Raw genomic sequence first — 21,505 nt, 5'->3', positions numbered from 1 at the left:
TACACGTGGCAAATTGTAGACCACACGTTTTCTAAAATTCTATGGCCTTAAATTAGTTGTAGCTAGCAATTAAATGATGAGTTAGCAATTGATCACTTCCCTTGGAAGGGAGATATACATCCAAATTTTGAAGGTAAACCAAGCACTTAGAATAATTATAAACAATGTTAAATTTTATGGCCTTTTGGCTAATTTAAAATTGAACATGTCAAAATTTAACCAAACTTTATGATTTGTACATATAGTGAAATAGCAAAACGTTTGATAATCTTTCATGGCAGCAAAACTCCTCCCATTGGTAACAGCTTCCTAAAACTCCCCCAAAAACACACATCAAGAAATCAAAAGGGCCTACACTTCTCATTATCCAACCTTCAAAAAAACATTAAAAAAATCTGTTAGAAAGAATAAAACTTACAGTCTAAAGCAACCATGCCAGTAACTATCACAATCCTAAAACCTTTCAATCAGTGAAGTAAATCTCATCAACAGAGGCCTATATTTGCCTCTATCCATATGTTTCACCTGTTACGACACGAACGAGCTGTATAAGACGAAGACCTTACAGCACAACTACTGCTAGATATATTAGGAGATCATAGAAATTTCATCACCTAAGAATGCCAACAGTGGCATGTGTGATCCCAGCAAAGAAAGTCGGGGTAAAGGCCACAGCCTACAACCTCCACATCTAAAACTTGGTCATTTAAGATATCAAATTCTCATTAACTAGTAAGAAAAAGAGCAACTCAACCTAAAACACAAATACTACAATAAGATGTAACTGAAACACATCAAGTTTATATAGTAAATCACAAGCACAAGCATTTTAGGTAAGAAACTAATGAATTAAATGAAGTAGGAAGTCTAACCTGCAGTTAACAAAGTTAAAGAGTCTTGCTATGACTTCTCATCTCAAAAGGTAGAGTGGCAACGAACTTTAAAGAGAGATTCCGGTTTCAATTGCTTGGCAGATGCGACAGCTAATGGATTGCACTCAACTAATTCAATGTTAAGTGTTCTGACCATTGAGGGATCAGAAGTCCAGTCGAGTTGTTGTAATTTGTAGCAGTGCCGTATGCTTAGGAGGTTAAGCATAGGAAGGCGTCCATGTTGAGCTCTCCATCGCACAATATCAGTGTCTTCAATTACAAGTGTCATAAGTTTCAAAAAACACCTTGATTCTATATCCCACTCTAGATCTTGACAAGCATACATGTGTAACTTGAGTTGCATGAGATTTGGTAGCAACGAACCAATGTCATTCATGTGTTTCCATGGACACCTTGTGCCATACAAAACCAACTTTTTCAGACTTGATGGAAACATTGAAAGAGGAACCATACATTCATACTTCGTCACAGAATTCCGCACACTTATGAAAAGTGTCTCCAAATTATGGAGTTCTTCCAAGGTATAATCCAAGCCACTGAATCGGTTGCTATCATCATCAGGCTCCAATTCCACTTGAATACCTAATTTCTTTAAATTGTGGATTCTCTGGAGAATTTCTTTAGTGCAACTCTTTTCACTCACACCACATAGAATGGAGAGCTTGTCCAAACTAGCATTAGAAGTAGGGGCTGGTAGGTCTCTTCCCCTCACCTCAATATATTGTAGTTCTTGCATGTCCCATATTTCCGCTGGCATATATGACACAACTCCACGTTTTTTAATGTACAAATGCGGTTCCATAATTAGGTATTGAAGGAGAAAAAGATTGGATATGGACATAGGGAGGTCTTGGTTGCAAGTTAGGGCAAGGTACCTCAAACAAACTAGTTTAAGAATTTCAAGTGGGAAGTTGTAGAATCGAACTGGGAAAGCATCTAGTACCCTAAGCAACTTGAAATTCAAGGCATGTATTGGCACCGGATATTTGTAGTAAGGACCAAGACAAAGGAAAGAACGGGTGGTGGATGCACAATCACTTTTTATTGAATCATGCACTTGTTTCAATGAAAACAACATGTGACTATGGGCACACAACCGACGTTGGTCTTTCATATCATCATGGTAACTTTGTAAGACATGAAGAAACTTGATTTTACTAGCTTCTTTCCTACACAAATGCTGCCAGCAAGAATGCACACGACATGCACTCGGCGAAAACCAAGATCCTATTTGTGAGTTTAATAGAACCAGATGATAATAGCGATCAAGCTGTCTCGAGCATTCCATAATATAATCTCGTGAAGTTTTCTTTACATTCGGTTCAAGAAACCCTTCAGCACTCAACAGATTGATGAAGCGTTCTAGTATGATATTTTTGTAAGGAGGGAAAGATCCGAAATAGAGAAAAAACAGTTTTAGATATTGAGGTAAGTGGTCATAGCTTGGGAAAAGTACCTCCGATATTTGATTATATGCATCCACAAACACTGAATTATGTTGTTTTTCAGCCACCTCAGTCCAATATTTTGTGGTCTTTTCTTCTCTAGAAAGCAGCTCAGCAACTGTGACTATCATAAGTGGAAGACCTTCACATTTGATGGTAATCTTCTTTCCCAATTCATCAAGGTGAGGTGGACAACCCTCTTCACCGAACACCTTCTCAGAAAGTAATTTCTTACCATCTTTAAGATTCAACAAGAGTACTTGTTGAATTGGGGACTCTACCATTCTTATCCTGCTTGTAAGCAAGATTCGGACATTCTCTTTTCTCAAGTCATCCATTAGTCGTGCATCCCATTCCCATACATCGTCCAACACAATAAGACATTTCTTATCCTTCCATCGCTCTTCCAAGACTCCAACAAATTTCTTGTTGTCAGACATTTGCTCATGAGTGTTGGGATCTAGTTGAGCTAGAATGCATCGTAATATTTCATTGGATTCACACTTTCTGCCTACTTTGACCCATGCTCGAAGCTCGAAATGTCTCTGAATCACGGGATCCTCAAACACTTTCTTTACAAGAGTTGTCTTTCCAACCCCTGCCATCCCAGTAACCACTAACCAATTCTTAGAATCATCTTTGAATTCTAACCGGCGTCTCAGATGACCCCTCACTCGTCTAAATGGTTGAGATGGTCCAACCATCTCAGAGTTGATTCCACGACAATCAATTCTTGAGGAAACAGGTTGGCCTTCTTCTTCGGGCATATTCAACAGTTCAATATCGTACTCCGCCTGCATCACCTTCACCCTCTCAACGAAGCAATCAACACTCTCCCGCAGACTCTGCAGATCTAGAGAGAAAGCCAAGAGACCTCCGGAGCCCTTTAGTTGTGGAAGAATCTGATCCGTGAAAAGAGATTCTAGTAAATCTTCAAATTCCCATATGACCTCTTTGATTCGGTCATCCAAAGCATTCACCTTCGTCCTGATCTTGCTGCAGCTCGTCCCGTCCAATTTTTTCAGAACTTTCTGCAAGCGAACCATGGCCTCGTACGTTGGTTGTAAGACTTGTGGAGAGGGAGGAACCAGCGAAATCCGAGACGATTGTAGAATATGTTGAATCGTACTCTTAAGAGAAGCCGCTGCACCATAAGCCGCCATCACTGGCTAGAGTTGCGGTGGCGAAGCCGAAAAGGACGAGCTGGCAACGGCGTTTAGTGGTGGTGGGATTTTGTACGGAAATCGTATTAATAAAATCCACTCTACGGAGAAATTAACCCCACTTAGGAAATGAAATTTCCACATCAAATAGGATCGATTCAAACTCGAATACTTCGTTAATCTAGCGATGTGATGCGTTTGTCGTAATCTTCACGATTGAATGAATGAAAATGATTCTCTTTGCATTTCAGTTATGAATGAGAAATTGTGGATCTCCCTATCACAACAGAAAGAATAAATGTAACATATACACTTCCAAGGAGAGTGGCTTTGACCATTCAGAAAAAGAGAAGAGCACTAAATAAAGCAAGAAGCAAAAGCCACATACATATATATGTAGTAATCAAGAATTTCCCCAAAAAAAATCTTTTCTTCACAAAATACTGGACCATCAAACAAAATGAGCCCATCTTCATGTTGTAAGAAACACACAGTCCACGCACTATTCCAAACCTTTATTTTGTGTTTTAAATTTAATAGTATTATGTACTAGTATTTTAATTGCAAGGGAGGCTTTGGTCCCCATATATTAAAAATCCAATAAAAAAATTTAGTTTGTATATGTGAAGGTTGGATGAAATTAAACCCTCTTATTTATGAGAACATGAGAATACTCACACTATATTCAAGCATTTTAATATTTTTACAAAAAAAAAAAAAAAAAATTGGTAGAACCCAATTTGTATAAGATATGTTCATTTTGATTTTTTTTTTCATATATTTTCAAATTATCAATTAGCTAATTATTTAGTGCAATTGACAAGTGTAGGGTTTTTAGCCACAAGACCATGGGTTTGGAATTGGACCAAATTATTCATTCCAAATGGATGGTTCTCTCCAAATTCTATCACTATTACATACCTTATGATAGGCCGCCCTATACTTATGTAGGTCAACTTTTGTTGTATCAAAAGGTAATTCCTTCTAGACGTGGTGATTTATATATAGGGTTAATTTTATATAGTCTGGTCGATTAAATCATGAATCCATTATTTTGAGGGTTAGCTTATTGATCTCATTTCTAAAACATGTTTGTAACTATAAATAGATATTTATGGGAAGTGTTACATTCTACAGTTTGATATATACATTGTAGTCTGATAGAATAAGTTAGAGGAAATATAAAAATGAATAATAAATTGCAATTAATTTGTGGTAGAAGACCCTAGTGGAGAGTTGGCGGAAAAACAAAACCCACCATAGAATATATTATATGTTCGTTAGGTTAATTAATTATTTGTGGGTGTAATTAGGCAACACTTTTCATAATATAGTTTGTCGAATTTTTCAAAATTGTATTTTCGTTTTAAAAAATGATGCAATTAGGCCATAACGTGACTTGCCATAATACCAGTCCAAAAATCAGGTCATGTATTAGTGGTTCAGTGTCGAATTTAATTCACCTAAAAAAACCCAAGTTTCTCTTATGATTATGGAGTATTTATTTGGACTAAAGTTCAAAATTAGAACCGTAAAGTGGCTAAAAGAATTGATTATTGTCATTGCTAAATAATATGTTTTGGTCTATATTGTTGGGTTACAAACCCATCCCACATCAGATGAGTGAGGGAAGTTAGAAGGTGTATATAATTCCTGTCCAACCCCAATTAGTTTAAGGTCTTTTGGGAGTGACCCAAAAGCAAATCCATGCGGGTTTGACCCAAAGCGGACAATATCAAATTATGTTGCAGTCGACGATCCTAACAAGTGGTATCAGAGCCCAGGTGGCTGTGGGTCGTGCCTGGATGAGCCCCGGTTAGGGTCGGGCCCTGAAGGACTCGAGGTAGAGTCGGGCCCAGGATGACCTAGGGGCCAGGGCTGGAATGACCATGTTCGTGTCGACTGCGTCCCCGATGTCTCGATTTGAGGGGAGGTTTGTTAGGTTACAAACTCATCCCACATCACATCGGATGAGTGAGGGAAGTTGGAAGGTTTATACCAGGGCTGGAAAGACCATGTTCGTGTCGACTGCGTTCAAACTAATGTTGCAGTCGACGATCCTAACATATATTTAAATATTTTGTCAACAATTAATGGTCAATCGTGTTTTAAAGTTCAAAACGGACCCAAACATTTGTACAAAAATTTATTTGTTCCTACACATTAAATGCATTAATTTCTGGTCCTAGACAATATGTTTTGATTAATATTTAATTCATTAATCATATATAGCACACTTAATCGTAAAAGTTATAGGCTAATTCAAGATATACATGAACTTGAGATGATTCTTAATTTCTTATTTTATCAACATGTTGACATGTTGCCAAATGTTGCCAAATTCAAAAGTAAAATAAAATCAGACTGACCAGATTCTACCTAGATATAAAATCTAAACATCATGCACATTTATATCATCAAAAGCTAATACTAAAATTACTTTATGCCCACTTTAATATGTCCAAAAAATTAAGATTCTACCTAGATGTAAAATCTAAACATCATACACATTTATATCACCAAAATCTAATAGTACCAAAATTCCTTTATGCCCACATTAATATGACTAAAAAAATTAAATATCGTGGCGATTTCAATGCCCCTCACCCCATGGAGGGTTAGTATTTAAAGTACTCTTCCTATCCCTCTCTCTTTCTTCTAATTAGCTCTCTCTCTCTCTCTAATTGGGTTCACCCAAACACTTCAAATTGCCACTATACATGGCCACCAAGCCAGCCGAGGCCTTCACAATGGAGCTGCAGCCGTTCGACGCCGCCACGGCCGCGTCCGAGAGGGCCAAATGGCTGCTTAGCTCTCCCTCCCCGCCCGCCCCGTGGAGGCAGGTCTACACCTCCGTCAGGGAGTCTGTGCTGCCCGGATCAAAATCCGGGCAGCAGCCTCGTCGGAGCAAGCTTCTAGTTTTTCTAGAAGGTTTGTTTCCGATTCTTAAATGGGGTAGAAACTATAAGGCTACAAAGTTCAAGAATGATCTCCTTGCCGGGTTGACTCTCGCCAGCCTCTGCATCCCACAGGTTTATACTGATGATGTCATTTTATACGCATTTACGAGTTTTGTGCATGTTACATTTTCTTTTCAATTATATATTAATATGTGTATTTTTTTTTATTTTTTTTTTCAGAGTATTGGATATGCTAATCTAGCCAAGCTTGACCCTCAGTATGGACTATGTAAGTATAAAAATACTACAAGAATCATTTAAATATAAAATATGATTCAATTTTTGTTGGTCTCATAAAGTTTTATTGAAAACAAAATATTAAATTATCAATGCTCCATCACCATGTTAATTTCAAACTCAAAATTTTAAAAATATAGCTTCAACTGGATGGTGCTGAGGAAAAATTTAAATTTCGTGATTTAATATTTCATTTACGCGTGACTGATTAAAATTTGACCAAAATTTGTACTCTTAGGTGACAATTATCTCATAAATTAAAAAGGTACTTATACATAAAGAAATTAATTACCTATTATATTTCTCAATAACTTCTTATGTATTGACAAATTTGTTAAAATATTTTATGCAACAGTGGTTTCCACTAAACTTCGTCCTCGGCTGTTCGTTTCTGATCTTCATCCTAGCCACCCGTTTCATCGTAAGTTGATCACAATTAGTCTGAAAAAACATCCATTTTTGACCTAATTTTAAAATGTTAATTAATTAAGTGAGAATTAGTTAATTAATAAATTAATTAAGGTAAGGTGTTGAAAGTGCAGGGAAGAAGATACAAGAAGTTTTTCTGGTTACCGGCGGTGGCGCCGCTCTTCTCCGTCGTGCTCTCCACCTTCATCGTCTACTTAACGAAGGCCGATAAACACGGCGTCAAGATCGTCAAACATCTGAAAGGCGGCCTCAATCCCATATCGGTCCATCAGCTCGATTTCGGAGCTCAACATGTTGGAGAAGCAGCTAAAATTGGATTGATTTGTGCACTTATAGCTCTCACTGTGAGTACATCTCCTCTCATGCATAGTCATTAAATAAAATAAAATACTCGGAAAATTGTCTTTTCGAAAACTGAATTACAAATTTATAATCTCTCGTCCCATAAAAATAAACCTAATTGGTGCTATATGTATATTTTTGAAGGATTAATTGTATAAAATGGCGAAGTTTGATCAAATTCTGGTTTATCTCACACATTTCAGAATCTGACTTACATATAAAGTTTTCAAAAATTCTTCAAAAAGTTTTGATTTTAGCATTTTTGTGAAATAGTTCGATTTATTTTGCTAAGTCTCATTTTATGTATGTTTATGTGGTCAGGAAGCTATTGCTGTTGGGAGATCATTTGCTTCGATTAAAGGGTATCATTTGGATGGGAACAAAGAGATGGTTGCTATGGGATGCATGAACATTGTTGGATCTTTCACTTCTTGTTACACTGCAACTGGTGAGACTTTTAAGATTATTAATTTAATTTCACTAATTAAATTTTGGCTTTATGGAGTAGTATTTGTTTTGCAAACTTTAATTTTGGCTTTATGGGGTAATTTTTATAATTAATTAATACTCCACCTAATTAGGTTATAGTATAATGTTTTATACATTCATAGGGTATATCATTTAAAATTTTTCATTTCTATTAGTTATGATTTGTAGATCATGGGCCATTCTATTAATCCTATCCATATCGATAAAAAAAAATGGGAATTAAATGATCATGATGTCTCATTCAAGTTGTCCACTCATTAAATTTGACTTTGTGATGTAGGTTCGTTTTCTCGAACTGCGGTGAACTTCAGTGCAGGGTGCGAGACCGTGGTATCAAACATTGTGATGTCAATTACAGTGTTGATATCGTTGTTGTTATTCACAAAACTATTATACTACACTCCACTTGCTATTTTGGCATCCATAATCTTGTCCGCGTTGCCTGGACTTATAGACATCAATGGAGCTTACAACATATGGAAAGTGGACAAGTTGGATTTCCTCGTTTCTCTCGGCGCCTTCTTTGGCGTCTTGTTCGGCTCCATCGAGATCGGCCTCCTCATCGCGGTAACTCTTCTCTTTTTCTTGTCGAATTTTTTCTTTTTGTGTTTAGTGTCTTAATTTAAGTATACAATTTCTTGAATAACATTAGTAGATAGGCAGGTAGATAAGCATTTTATACTATTAACTTTTAATATTGTTTTCTTCAATTTTAGGTTTATTATATACTAGTAGAATTATTTTAAGATGATAAACTAAGCTTTATCAATTTTTTATGTTTCCAAATGTTAAGCTGATAATTGGTTATTAGGGATAATGATTAACTAGTTATGATTCTTTGTATAATAAGTTTTTTTAATAAATTATCATAAAATTAATGGTGCTAAGTCATAAAATGTAATATTATGATTTGTGAGAGAAGAGTGCGTCTTGAATTTGATGTGCTTCAAATCACTAGGTATGACCTCTCTAAATTAACATGTGGAGTCTAAAATTCTAGAATTATTAGGATTAAATATACTTTTGAAAAAAATATTGTTTTATTAAGTGGCAATTCCTGTGTGCCTTGTGATCTCATTGACCTTGAAAATGATCAAAATTCAGAAGTGAGAAATGACACCATACAGTACTATTTAAGTCGTATAAGAGACACCCAAATTTATTGGTAGGGCCCATCATTTATTCTACTACTTTGGTCTAAATATTTAAATGTGCATAGTAAACTAAATTCCACAATAGTTGACTCATGCCAATGTCGTGTTGTGTGAGACCAATTTGTTAACATGTGAATTCTTGAATTGTGACACCACTATAAACGAATATACACCCACTAAATAAAATCCATCAACAACCTAAAGAAATACATATATTTCCATCAATCATTTCGTGGTATACAGTATGTTTAATCTTATTAAAATGTCTAGGTTCAATGAATTTAAAATTTACAATACAAAGTCGATTATTTTTTGTGTGTTATACTTATCATGCTTTAAGTTGGTTTTTGTACTTGTTTTTTCTTGCATCTTTTAAAATTTAAATAATAAATCATGAAGTTTCAAAATTTTTGAATTATCCCATTTAATCAAATTTATCTATTTATTATGCTTCTTAGCCTAAAAAGTTATGTTATTTTAGTTGTTCACGTCGCCACATTATTACACGCTTGAACAAACCAATATTTGTATGCTAAAAATGATGTTATTAACCGTTCACGTCTGTCGCCAAAATTTTACATATATGCGTCAATTCATGGTCGCATTTGTTCAGGGAAAAAGAAGTCATGGGATAGTTGCCAAACAGATTGCCCAATTTTTTTATTTTACATTCAATTAATTCAGTTCTTATCTAACATTCATTTTTCAAAGACTTATCAAACATTGATCATTAAACAAAACGTACATTTGATTGCATTATTCAAAATCTTGTCCAGGTTCAATGTAACTAGGAATCTTTTTTTAACTTCAAAATTAGTGGTGGAAAGGTAATTAGAAAGTACTAAAATTCAAAGAGTTATTTGAGTATCAATGAAGCTAGCTTGGCATTGAAGTGTAACTAAGTCGAAAAATATCCAATCAATGTGTCAGGTGTTCAAGTCGGTGCACTACATAATTATAACCCAAAAATGAAATATTATTTGTATTAAATATTAATTGTATTTTTGATACATTTGTGCCAAGTGAGGATTTTCATCAAACGGGTGAAACGCCTATGAATATATATGATTATGTATTTTAGGAGTACATAATTATTGACATTTGGATTTCGTAAAAATAGTTTTCCATTGCACAATATATATATGTGATTATATCAATATTTTTTAAAATTCATTCTTGTATTGCCATTCCCTTTTTTCTTGGAATTGAAACTGACATTTCATTTAGTGGGCAATAATACTGTTGTGTCGAGTGATATTTTTGCTAAGAAACATCATGTTCTGCCCTATGAAACTTCATTTTCTTCTTTTGCTTTTTATAATGGTGAAAGTTGCTTTGTAGTTTGCATTAGTAGAGAGCATAAAATGTCATGTATAAATGAAGATTTTCAAGCATTTCCTAGGAGAATTGTAAAGTGAAAATTGATGATAGGTACAATAAATTTATATGTAAAATATAAAATTTGTTCGAATTACTAATTAAACTTCTGGAAAGGGTCAAACTATCAAACTCGTATCATTTCAAAACTTGTTATTTTTATGGACCGGCCGAGTAACTAGGAATCAGATTATTTTTCCAATACAAAGTTTTTGACAAACAAGAGACCCTTTTGTATATAATTAATAAATTTTTTTATGTGATTATTTATTTCATTTATTAATTTAACTGGATGCAGGTGGGAATTTCATTTGGGAAGATAATTTTGTTGTCGATTAAACCTAGTACAGAAGAACTAGGTAGATTACCAGGAACAGATATTTTCTGCAGCATTAATCAATTTCCTGTTGCCACCAAAATACCAGGCATCATCATCATCCAAATTAATTCTGGAACATTGTGCTTTGCAAATGCTAATTTCATTCGAGAAAGGTCAATTTTTTATTTTATTTTTCGGTTTCAAATTAAAGATCTTATTATCACAATATTTATATTAATTTCTAGTCTTATTTCAGGATTTTGAAGTGGCTGTCTGATGAAAATGAGATCAAAGAAAATAAAGCAGGAGTTCGTGTCATGATACTCGACATGACCAGTAAGTTGTGTTTTATGGTACTATCATTTCACTATTTCATTAGGGAATTGGTCGTTAATATATCGAATTTTAAGTTCGTTCCAAAGATGGATTGGAATTGGAATTGGAATTGGAATCACTAATAAATAGCAAAGATGATGTTTCGAACAGATGGAAACAAGTTGTTTCATGCAAATATTGCGATTAAACATCGTCCCAAATAAAATTAGAGTTCTCATCTAAACTTTTTCTTGTTCTTAGACAAAATTTCTTCTTGTTCTTAGTTGAATTGGAATTCGTAATATTGGTGATTAATAGCCCTATTTATTATTTATCTTGGTTCAATTTTTGTGGTTTCATGAGATTAGTGTGACATTTTTTTATCTTTTATGACAGATGTGATGAACATCGATACCACCGGAATTCATGCTATGGAGGAACTGCACAAGAAACTGATTTCTCGAGGGATAGAGGTAACACAAAATAAAATTTAAATAATGCCCTTTTTCTCTCAAATATCGCATATTTGTATTAACAAATGTCAATAAGCTGTTTGGGAACCTAATATTTTTCTTAGAATCGGCCGGAAATTTTAGTGTATAATGAATGATGTGGTAGGCAATTTGTTAGTATAATGGGATCGGAACTAGAAATGCTATCAATTAATTTCGATTATTCTAATTATAAATTATTTTCTTTTGTAGAATGCTTTACAATAACCTACTTTTATCTATTTATCTTAATCCATGCTGAAATATTTACAAAAAAATAAATAAAATATTCACAATTATTATTACGTCAGTTGAATGTTGGAAATTGTTTCTCTTAAATACAACCGCCGCCTCTTTCAATCGGAAACACGAATCGGAGAAAAAAATGGGGGCGGAGGCCGAGAATAATCAGCAAGCACCAACACCTGCGACAAATCCGAGTCCCAATCCTATCACAGAAGCTCAATTCGCTGCCTGGAAACGCCGAAAGGTCCGATCCCTAAATTTCTTCTGTTTATGGTTTCCCTTTCACTTTCATCGGTTTTTGGTAGAATTTCGTTTTATCTCAGCTGTTTTGTATGTATATAATGTCAATTGGTGAAATTTGAAAAAGAAATTAGGAATTTCTAGGTTTAGTGCTGCGGATTTTGTGATTGAAGGCTCCTTTTGGGGTATACTGTAGCTTTTTTTAATTTTAGTTTTAATTAGTGAGATTGTTTTTGATTGAATGGAAATAGGATAGTTTGGGTTTTGAATTGGGATGTGATCTCATTGCTTTGAAATTATCCCTTTGATTGAATTTACTCTGTTGGTTGAGCAAATTTTGATGTTGCTTGCTTGAGATGAGGTGTTGGTCATAGAATCATAGTTTGTTCGAAGCTCAGAAACCGTAGAATTTTCGAGAATAGCTAAGTAAAAGGATCGAATAGTCCTTGTAGCAACACATCGAACAACTTGAGAGTTCGGCATTTGATCGAACATATGGAGGTCGATCAGCATTAGGCAACTGAAATGGGTTTCGGGTGCTGGATTCGGGACAGCGAACACTATGGATGGAGAGAACAGTAATTGAAGAACATGAGATACTTCTCTCAATGCACTAATGATACTCTGCTTGCTGGAGTAACAATGATCTCTATCACAAAATCATTTAGTTGTTAGACTCAGTGTCGTGCTGTAGTGCAGAAAGGATCTTGTATGTGTCGAAAAATAGATTTCTGAAGTGGAACAATTAAGGTGTTCTTAAGATTCATTTTATGATAAACTTTTGTTGTCTGTTTCAATAGCCATCTGCTTCAATTTTATCCGTTCTGCTAACTAATGTAGGCTTCAGATGGTGAAAAAGAACTTATTCTGACAAAATGTAGTGAGTTGGTTTTCTGGTCATTATAATTGTTTATGTTGTCTGAATTTCCCCCGAACATGAATGGAACTATTGATTAATTTCACTTCCTCTCTGATCTTGAAGAACGAATTATGAAAACTATTGGGTTGTATCAGCTGTTGTTTAGTTTAGATTCTAACTTCTGGTTTTAGGTCAATGGAAGTATATGTAGTTTGTTTATGGTAAAAGCGTCTCTCCCGCGTAGAGTGCTATTTTATCAAGCCTGGCATGATCGACAAGTATGCCAACGAGGGGGCTATGGGAGATGTGAATCATTCTTCTCATTTGATTTAGGAATAAAACTTTGATGGCCGAGACTCCATATGTCACGTGGTATGTCTAGTCAGTCACAATTGCAGAAATCTCATTTGTAGAAATCTCTCTCTATCTGAGGAGTTATGCAATTGTGATTGGATAAACATACCAAAAAGCAATGTGTAAATTTTTCTTTTGATTTAGATATCTTAAGGCTTGATATCTTCTTGTACAGGATGCAGATGCTGATGCCATAAAAGCGGCAGCTGCAAGGAAGCGTGAGGAGGATATAGCAGCGGGAGTGGTTCAGATGAACGGCCGTGAACTCTTTGAGCGGGAACCATGGGTTTTCGATGACACAAATTACTAAGGTTGGTTTTATTCGTCTACACTTTACACTACACTTTACACATCTCTTACTTAACTTTGGAGACGGTCAATTTTGCTAATTTTTTGCTCTTTTTTCCATTTTTTGTAGGAAGATCATTGATCTTGTATGATGGTGTATTTCAGTATTTGCATGGTTGCAAAATTGAAACGATCGATGGGATTTTGTGTTGGAGAAAAATCTTATACTATACTGAAACAAAGTTGTATCTCAGATTATATTATATGCGTCGAATTTGAGTTTTTATTAGTATATGTGAAGTTTATTACTCTTTTTATTTTATGGCTTAATGTGACATGTTTATGAACAAAAGTTGAAGATTAATAGTAGCTTCTTCTTCGATATTTACATAAGGTAACATAATTCGGGGTGATCATTCGGATTTTGGATTGGATTTTTGGATAATCCAAGCTGATCTCGAAATCCTAATTTAAGAGCATATAAATTCAAAATATTCGTATATCCAAAAGAATTGTATCTACAACTGAACCTTACAAAAAAGAAATTCCAAAATTCCATTTTTTTATTACAATAAATATTAGGTTAGAATTAATTTTGGGACTTTGAAGTACAATATATCAATATCCAACTATTTATTAACATGATATTATTATAATCCAACTGGTCCTAAAATTTTAGGACCGACCCCACATATATTCATATATATATCAATATTCAAATTTCCAACCAAACATTTCCATGTCAATTTAGGTCAAATATCTACATGATTGTGCAAGCGTTGGGGTTATCATCACTAAACATGAGAGCATACTTCTCCTCGACCGGGTTGAGGGTGCCGACCCCGGGCTCATCGGTTCCACGCACGTGATTGGCCGGGGCCTTCTTATCGTAGACGCCACTAGCATAAGGATGAGCAATGAGTCCGTACGGAACATATGGCCACGGCTCACACTTCTTCCCCGTCGACTTTGCCTTCTTCAACACCTTTTTCGCATCCACAAATCCGTACACCGTCGCCTTTTGTTGTTTCCAGTCCACCGTTACTGATTTTGCTCCTGCAAAAGATAATTTTATAAGGATTCCAACGAGATCTCAATTGCATATGTTCCGACGACGTTCGGATGATAAAAATTGATATTTTTTATTTTTGTTTTTATAAATGTTGATAACCAGATTTTTATCAATAAATACATCAAAAAATCTCAATAAAACTATGTAAAAATCTCAATAAATATGTGTTGATATTTTCTTGTACTAGTGTTGATCAGGGGCGGATCCACTAGGAGGGGATAAGGGGCATTTGCCCCTCCTCATATATTTCATGTAGTACTATTTCATAGAGTAATTTTTAAAAATTTATGATTTCCTTTATAAATGCCCTACCTCAAACTATTAAAATTTCTTCTTAAATATATTTTTGCCCCCGTCGAATTGAAATCCTGGCTCCGCCCCTGGTGTTGATATTCTTATGTCATATTGTTGATATTTGCAATACACTATGTTGATATAAAAAAACATTCATTAAAAATTATCATATGATAACATAATGACGATATTACCATATTATCCCTTCATGCCATAAGTTTGTGTTTCAGAGGTTGTGATCAACCGTTAATGTGTTTCAATACTCCATAATCACCTTTTGAATCGAAGTCATCGAAGTCAGGTTGCAACTTGCAAGTGAGACTCGTATAATTTTGGTAGTATTCGTGGATATAGTAGAACAAATAATTTATAAGATATATAGAAAACAACAAAATATAAACTAAAAAGGTTTTCATCTCATACACGTATATATATGCATAATAAAATAGTATTACAAATTCGACAAAAAAATTCAAAATAAAATACTCCTTAGTAAAGAATCTAATGGGGCTTGACTCCCTTAGCCACGAAGGAATATTAGATGGTTTTACTTCACCATCATAAAAAGAAATAGAATGTTCTTGATCGTAGATTCGTGTCACAACTCTTTTTCTCTGCCATGGGGGTGCTTGATCGTCGCGCCATGTGGCGACCCGTGATGATCGAACGGTTACAAGATGAGGACCATCTTTGTATAGGGCGGTGTGGATATATAAAGTGAAAAAAAGGAAATATGCCCCAAAAGTAAAATACTACAAGTATCAATTTGTGTTGTATTTTGCTTTGTAGAAAATGTCACGTTTAAATAATTCACCATCAGTTTACATCAGTTTACAAGAGTTGATTGTAATGTTGTTGAAGAGATGAGTATTCAAGGGGTTGATAAGATATAATGATGATACATATGATTAGAAAGATATGACGTGTGATTGAATAAAGTGGTAATAGTAACAATTTTAAGTTTGAAATTGAAACAAACATCCACTTAGTTTCCCATTTGAGGAAATGATACACAATTATGGGTCATAATATTCATGCATTAACACTACCCCACTTTAGAACATTAGGGTATAGGAATCAAATTCCACACCTTTTGTACTTAAAAAAAGAAACATTTCTAGCCACAATAGTATAAGTTTCAAGACTTTGCATCTTATCAATGACCCACCCGATCCCCAATTTTCGAGCAGTGACGAATCTAGAACATAATTTCGGAGAACAAGTAAGCTAATTTCGGAGAAGAAGTAAGCTAATTAGGGAGAAGATTTTTTTTGCTTTCCTAAGGGGTAAATTTGTAATTTCACAATGTCAGTTCTAAGGAAAATCTCAAAACGATGTCAAAGGCATGGTGTTTACGGCCGACTCTAATGGAAAATTAGGCCCTCCTGGCGGCACTTATTTCAAGCTCATGCATTGAGGATTGACAAAAGGTCGAGCCTCGGCCACGTCCACTTACCAACAAGGACAATTTCGCGATGTTAAGTTTAGGGAAAATATCACAACGATGTCGTTGATGTCTTCTTAAAAAATAAAAATAAAAATGCAAATCGAGGGCATGGCGTTTCCGGCCAACTCTAATGGAAAATTAGGCCCTTCTAGCTGAGCTGATTTTGAATGCACGCATTGATGATTGACAAAACGACAAGCCTCGGCCACGTCCACCGACCAACGAGGTCGATCTCGATGCTAGTGCAAAGCAAGTTGATAAGGCAAGTAATGGTGCAGATGGAATGGAATAACCTTTTTCAAAATTTGTGACTAAGATTGCATAGATAAAAGGCCAGATATACATATAGATAAACCAGCTGCAAATATTTTAAATTATATAAGTCGCATATGCAATCCACAGAAACAGCAACAAACTCGTCGTCGAACAGAACTCGTACCGGTAGGCAGCAGGCAGGGGAGAAGCCGAGGAGGGTTTCGCAGGAGCCCTACCGGCAAGAGCAGGTGGGACAGCACGTCCACGCGGGCTCTGCTGCTGCTCGTTCGTTGGTAGGGGATTTGGCGACTCGTCGCTTGAAGAAGGTGGTAGATGAAGTCCGTCACCACTTTCTCCGACATCGCGACCTAGTAAAAACACCACAAGTTCGCGAGAACGTCGGATAATCGCCTCAGAATAATGCAAATCTATAAGCCAATCTCTTTCATTTAGCTCAGAAACTTTAAGGAAAAGTCAAAAATACTTACAATCGGAGACGGACCAGCCCAACTTCGTCTTCTCCCAATCAAAAACGAGGCGGTAGCCCATCAGAAAATTTTCTTCAGGGAAAATAAAGCACAAAATGAACAAAAGTTTAGTCAAATTCTGATCAGTCCCGTAAGGTTAGAAAGGAACATTAAATCACGAAGTTTGGTCAAATTTCAGGAGTGAACGGAGTTTCATTTATTATAACCATCGGGACAGTGTAGGTTGTTATATAGTCGAGCAATTAAAATGAGACGGGCGAGAAAGAAATAGAGCACTCACGTCCAATGATACCGAAATCTTCATCAATCCGTTGTATGCCTAAACAATAGAATTCTCCCTGAATAAACATTTCCCATTGAAATATTAGATTGATAGTTTGATACAATCATCATTAGCCATAAAAAGTAAAGAAAAAAACATGAATTCATCACTTGAGAAGTAGCACATACTATAATATAGGATCGATTCCGATATTGAAGAGACATATTGGAGATTCGAATATATAATTGGAACGTTGAATTCGTATATAAAAATAAATCACCAAACCATAAAGGGAAATCCCGTCGTTACTCCGACCACAAAATTAGATGTAATCAATAACCAATTATCATATGATTGCACTTATGTGGCACGATTTGAACGTAAAGTAAATAAATAAAAGAGAAAGCTTGGTGAAGAAATGTCGGAGGGAATGATGAGATAACTTAATGCAATTAAACAGTTATGAAACATGGTAGAAAAAATTGAAACTTTGAAACAAATTGTGATAGCCAAGAAGCACAAAATCATAACAAACTCTTCGAATGATTTGATTAGTAGATGGAAGAATCCGAGAAGTTTACATTTCGTTGTTTAACATGAATGTGATAGGAGATATAAGTACGCACCTGATCATCCACAATGTGGAACAGGGGATTGTCGACTTCAAAGCTCTGGTTAGTGGCGAAAACAAGTTTCGTGCGGGGAATATTTGACATGTCGAGCGAACTAAAGAAAGAGCAAAAGTTAATGAAGCCATAGATGCAAAAATTAGGAAAGATTTTTCGAATTAGTAGCTTTACCTAGCCTTATAACAGCTATCAAAAATTTGTACAGTGATCCTCGTTGCATTAACTTGTCGATGAAACTGAGCATTAAGAAACTCTTTAGAAAACCAAGAGAATCGAAAACAAGAAGTCGAACAAAATACATAAACAGTTGAGGGGGTGAGAACCTCAGAAACGATTTGTTCATAGATTTTGCTGGGAAGATATGTGAATGATGAGCCCGTATCAACTTGCGCTTGGTAGCCCGTTTGCATTAGACAGGAACTCCCGATACAATAATTTTCAACATCAACAAGGTAAGCCGAGCTACAAGATACATCCAAAATCATTAGAGAAGACAGCGTACGATTTTTTCGTTCCAAAATCAATAACATACCTAAATCCTTTTAGATGAACAAAAGAAGTCGATCTTTGAGATGCTGGCCCTTGGTCACCTAGGTAGAGTCTACCAGAGTAGCTCTTATCGTAGCAAAACGAGAACGAATGAGGAATGAGGCCCGACTTTGCAAGCAAACTTGGAACTGAAAGATCTCCTGGTCCTAATCCCATTAGACCGTCGGGAGCAATTCCATTCAAATATGCACCAGTTTGTTTGCTGCCACATCTGCAACCGAGAAAAGATCATTAAAAATCGAATCTTTATCGATAACAGTGTCAATTAGGCTCGATGCGTACCCTACAACTACGGGAGCATGGACAGAGCTTTGCTGTTTACTCCCTCCAACCGAGGCAAGATGCAACTGATCCTCGAAAAGGTATCCAGAGCTTGATGTGTCGTCGGACAAGTACCGGACTGTATATGGGCAACGGCCGTTTGGGGAATCACAGTTAGGCCCCATTTCACAGAGTGCATGGCTGCAAGGTACGTGCTTGCTGGTGTTCGAACGCGACGGGCTGTACTCGCCTAGCTCCTTATCCTGCATAATAGATGCCCCAAAACACAAGGGAGCACCTGCGAATCAATTACTCGAGCATTAACTGCTAAACATGCTATCGGTTACCAGTTGTAGTTCATAGCCCGAAATCTAAAACTTGGGCCTTGCTCTCGCACATTAGCAACATTTGGAAAAAATCAAGAACTAAAGATATAATCTTTAAGAAGATCAGTTCAGGTTTCTTTCAATAAATTATGTGGATTAACGGATACCGTACCAGCATGTTGTAGTAACTTAATGACAGCGGAGCACACTCGACACAATCGCAAGGAACCCAAAGCATATCACTTCCGGTGTCCAAAGCAATGAGGAAAGAGTTATTTGGCGTCCCGATATCAATCCACGTATAGTGCAGCCTGGATCCAAAATGACAAATTTTACGAAAGTTAGAGACGTATACGACACGTGGAAAAGCACGAGCTGGAAAAATAAAGAGCAATTACGCCATCATATGTCAAATTCCGGGAAAAGCAAAAGCTCATTTAGGTAATGCACGTGGTGATAGTTCCGGATTTCGGGAAACAATCGAATAAAACATTAGGAAACAAAGAGTGCTACGTCATGAACACATTAGGAAACAAAGAGTTCTAGTTTGTATTGTAGCGTGCTGTAGAAGCCAGTGGCTTCACGACGTTTCCCTAATTCATTACCACATGATGAAATAAGACAACAAAGGCAGACGTAATCTTTAACTTTTCCGATTCTATACATACAGCCAACGACATATCTGATAAACAACAAAGATTCACTTTTTGCTTTACACAAATGGAAAATCTGGCAGAATTCGCGGGTATGATACACATGGCCACATAGCAGTCGTTCTCCTATGATATTTCTCGTGTCCAAAGGTTACGTGATTGCATCATCTCCATTAGTTTTGAGCATTTCTACCAAAGGGATTCAAAGAAGAATCAAAGGGCACAAAGACCTTTGGATTGTGTAGGGTATAACAGTACTATATCTCAAATCATTTTTAAAAAGTGCCATCATTTCTCACTTTTTCTTTTTATTTTCTTCTCTTTCACTTAGATATTTAACCTAACAAAATCATTTCTATGAATCTTGTAAATCTCACTCTACAAAAGATCTATGAACACATTATTCTACTTCCTAAAAATCAAACTAAAAAATTCTTTAATTTTACATTTTCACACTTAATCTCAAAATAACACAGAACAGAAATGCTACAAACCACAATCATAAAAAAAGCATAAAAACAAAGAAAAATGAAATCCCCATTTCCACCAAACAAAAACACCTACAGTTTCAGTTATCAACACATTCTTCTACTTCCCAAGAATCAAATCAAAAAATCTTTAATTTTACATTTGAACATCTAATCCATAAATCATGAAAAAAATTCTGAAAAAAAAAATCCCCATTTCAACCAAAAAAGAACACACACAAACACACATCACAACAACATCAAAATGCAGCATCACTACCTCAGCAAATTAAACAAGCTCCATAAATCAAACAAAAAAACACTAAATCCTTCTAAACACAACAAATAGAAACAACAACAACAAAACCCCACATTTTCCAAAACAAACATTCAAAAACACACACACAAAATCAAGAATTTCAAAAAGTGAAAGAAAGGAGAAAAAAAAAAAGCACATACCAACCCATGTCATTGCCATAATTAAAGGTCTCCCCGCCTTGTGAGCCAACAAAGACCTGATTTTGAGTCCCAAGTTTCAATCTTTGCCGCTTCAAATCACTCTCCAGCAGCACCCTCATGTGCTCCACCCTCTTCCCCTCCGGCCACGCCGCCGCCTCGCCCTCTCCACCTCCGCCCCTCCGCACCTCCTCGGAGAACCGGTGAATCAGCCGCGAGGAGTAGACGTGCGCCGCCGCAGCAGCGTAGGCGTCGACGGCGAAAAGCATCACCAAAATTGCACCGAAAAAGCTGGTTTTTTCCATGGAGGAAGAAATGCAGGTAGGGATTCGTGTTTCTCTCTAGCGAGATTGATTTTTGGGGGAAATGGTATAAAGGTAAAGTGGTTGGGTTGGGATGAGCAGAGGGAGTTTGGATTGATGTGAGTAAATGTGATTACACGAGAGTTTTCTCAGTAGTGTGGAGAGTTCTTTCTTTTCTTGGATTAAAGAATTATGGTCTTTTTTTTTACTAATGTTTTTTCTTACAATGATTCTGCAAAGTGTGCCAAGTGTCAATCTTTTTTCTTCTTGAGCTCCTAATTTTGCCCCTAGTGTTCATTTTGTATACTAGGAGTAATTTAAAACTAAAAAGGAAAATGTGTATCTTAAGTGGGACGGAGTGAGTGATAAATTAAAAGAAAAATGTAAATTGAAAAGAAAATGAAACCAACTACTCCCTCCGTCTATGATTAAGAGTCACATTT

At 35.9% G+C, this 21,505-nt stretch overlaps 5 protein-coding genes across 9 annotated transcripts; 2 read left to right on the top strand and 3 right to left on the bottom strand.

The window, feature by feature from the left end:
* Positions 1 to 165: 165 nt before the first annotated feature.
* Positions 166 to 3,577, bottom strand: LOC125212921 (putative late blight resistance protein homolog R1A-10). Of its 5 annotated transcripts, none has more exons than XR_007174796.1 (4): positions 873 to 3,577; positions 615 to 697; positions 461 to 525; positions 166 to 372 (listed from the first exon to the last, which is right to left on the bottom strand). XR_007174796.1 is itself a non-coding variant. In XM_048113223.1 (2 exons), exon 1 carries the CDS (start codon positions 3,499 to 3,501, stop codon positions 916 to 918), a length of 2,586 nt encoding a protein of 861 aa, XP_047969180.1. In that variant the 5' UTR covers positions 3,502 to 3,577; the 3' UTR covers positions 166 to 372; positions 873 to 915. The 5 variants fall into 5 exon arrangements, 1 of the variants encoding a protein (XP_047969180.1); XR_007174799.1 differs by having other exon boundaries at positions 166 to 309; positions 419 to 525; positions 615 to 691; XR_007174795.1 differs by having other exon boundaries at positions 615 to 691.
* Positions 3,578 to 6,163: 2,586 nt separating this feature from the next.
* Positions 6,164 to 11,842, top strand: LOC125200506 (low affinity sulfate transporter 3-like). Its single transcript, XM_048098143.1, has 10 exons — positions 6,164 to 6,533; positions 6,642 to 6,690; positions 7,054 to 7,119; positions 7,236 to 7,471; positions 7,791 to 7,917; positions 8,239 to 8,525; positions 10,788 to 10,981; positions 11,065 to 11,144; positions 11,520 to 11,596; positions 11,828 to 11,842. Exons 1-10 carry the CDS (start codon positions 6,222 to 6,224, stop codon positions 11,840 to 11,842), a joined length of 1,443 nt encoding a protein of 480 aa, XP_047954100.1. The 5' UTR covers positions 6,164 to 6,221.
* Positions 11,843 to 11,932: 90 nt separating this feature from the next.
* LOC125211429 lies at positions 11,933 to 13,918 on the top strand. The gene is made up of 3 exons (XM_048111215.1): positions 11,933 to 12,104; positions 13,489 to 13,624; positions 13,732 to 13,918. Exons 1-2 carry the CDS (start codon positions 12,000 to 12,002, stop codon positions 13,621 to 13,623), a joined length of 240 nt encoding a protein of 79 aa, XP_047967172.1. The 5' UTR covers positions 11,933 to 11,999; the 3' UTR covers position 13,624; positions 13,732 to 13,918.
* Positions 13,919 to 14,361: 443 nt separating this feature from the next.
* Positions 14,362 to 14,916, bottom strand: LOC125200505 (heavy metal-associated isoprenylated plant protein 24-like). Its single transcript, XM_048098142.1, has 2 exons — positions 14,907 to 14,916; positions 14,362 to 14,657 (listed from the first exon to the last, which is right to left on the bottom strand). The coding sequence occupies exons 1-2, from the start codon at positions 14,914 to 14,916 to the stop codon at positions 14,362 to 14,364; spliced, it is 306 nt and encodes a 101-aa protein (XP_047954099.1).
* Positions 14,917 to 16,708: 1,792 nt separating this feature from the next.
* LOC125211422 (aspartic proteinase-like protein 1) lies at positions 16,709 to 21,231 on the bottom strand. The gene is made up of 10 exons (XM_048111202.1): positions 20,764 to 21,231; positions 19,357 to 19,495; positions 18,880 to 19,121; positions 18,581 to 18,808; positions 18,372 to 18,510; positions 18,220 to 18,284; positions 18,046 to 18,145; positions 17,438 to 17,495; positions 17,158 to 17,229; positions 16,709 to 17,037 (listed from the first exon to the last, which is right to left on the bottom strand). The coding sequence occupies exons 1-10, from the start codon at positions 21,063 to 21,065 to the stop codon at positions 16,784 to 16,786; spliced, it is 1,599 nt and encodes a 532-aa protein (XP_047967159.1). The 5' UTR covers positions 21,066 to 21,231; the 3' UTR covers positions 16,709 to 16,783.
* Positions 21,232 to 21,505: the final 274 nt, after the last annotated feature.

Source organism: Salvia hispanica, chromosome 1, assembly GCF_023119035.1.
Source record: "Salvia hispanica cultivar TCC Black 2014 chromosome 1, UniMelb_Shisp_WGS_1.0, whole genome shotgun sequence".
Taxonomy (NCBI): domain Eukaryota; kingdom Viridiplantae; phylum Streptophyta; class Magnoliopsida; order Lamiales; family Lamiaceae; genus Salvia; species Salvia hispanica.
Note: the sequence above shows the minus strand (reverse complement) of the source record. Positions and strands in the feature narration are given on the sequence as shown.

What these genes read in the sequence shown, in the direction of transcription:
- LOC125212921 (XM_048113223.1), bottom strand. Translation starts at nt 3,501, where the DNA reads ATGGCGGCTTATGGTGCAGCGGCTTCTCTTAAGAGTACGATTCAACAT.
- LOC125211422 (XM_048111202.1), bottom strand. Translation starts at nt 21,065, where the DNA reads ATGGAAAAAACCAGCTTTTTCGGTGCAATTTTGGTGATGCTTTTCGCC. An exon ending in CATGCTCCCGTAGTTGTAGG is followed by an intron (nt 18,809 to 18,879) that starts GTACGCATCGAG and finishes TCTCGGTTGCAG; the next exon opens with ATGTGGCAGCAAACAAACTG. An exon ending in TCCACATTGTGGATGATCAG is followed by an intron (nt 17,496 to 18,045) that starts GTGCGTACTTAT and finishes ATGTTTATTCAG; the next exon opens with GGAGAATTCTATTGTTTAGG.
- LOC125211429 (XM_048111215.1), top strand. Translation starts at nt 12,000, where the DNA reads ATGGGGGCGGAGGCCGAGAATAATCAGCAAGCACCAACACCTGCGACA. An exon ending in CTGCCTGGAAACGCCGAAAG is followed by an intron (nt 12,105 to 13,488) that starts GTCCGATCCCTA and finishes CTTCTTGTACAG; the next exon opens with GATGCAGATGCTGATGCCAT.
- LOC125200506 (XM_048098143.1), top strand. Translation starts at nt 6,222, where the DNA reads ATGGCCACCAAGCCAGCCGAGGCCTTCACAATGGAGCTGCAGCCGTTC. An exon ending in TCCTAGCCACCCGTTTCATC is followed by an intron (nt 7,120 to 7,235) that starts GTAAGTTGATCA and finishes AGGTGTTGAAAG; the next exon opens with TGCAGGGAAGAAGATACAAG. An exon ending in AGATCGGCCTCCTCATCGCG is followed by an intron (nt 8,526 to 10,787) that starts GTAACTCTTCTC and finishes AACTGGATGCAG; the next exon opens with GTGGGAATTTCATTTGGGAA.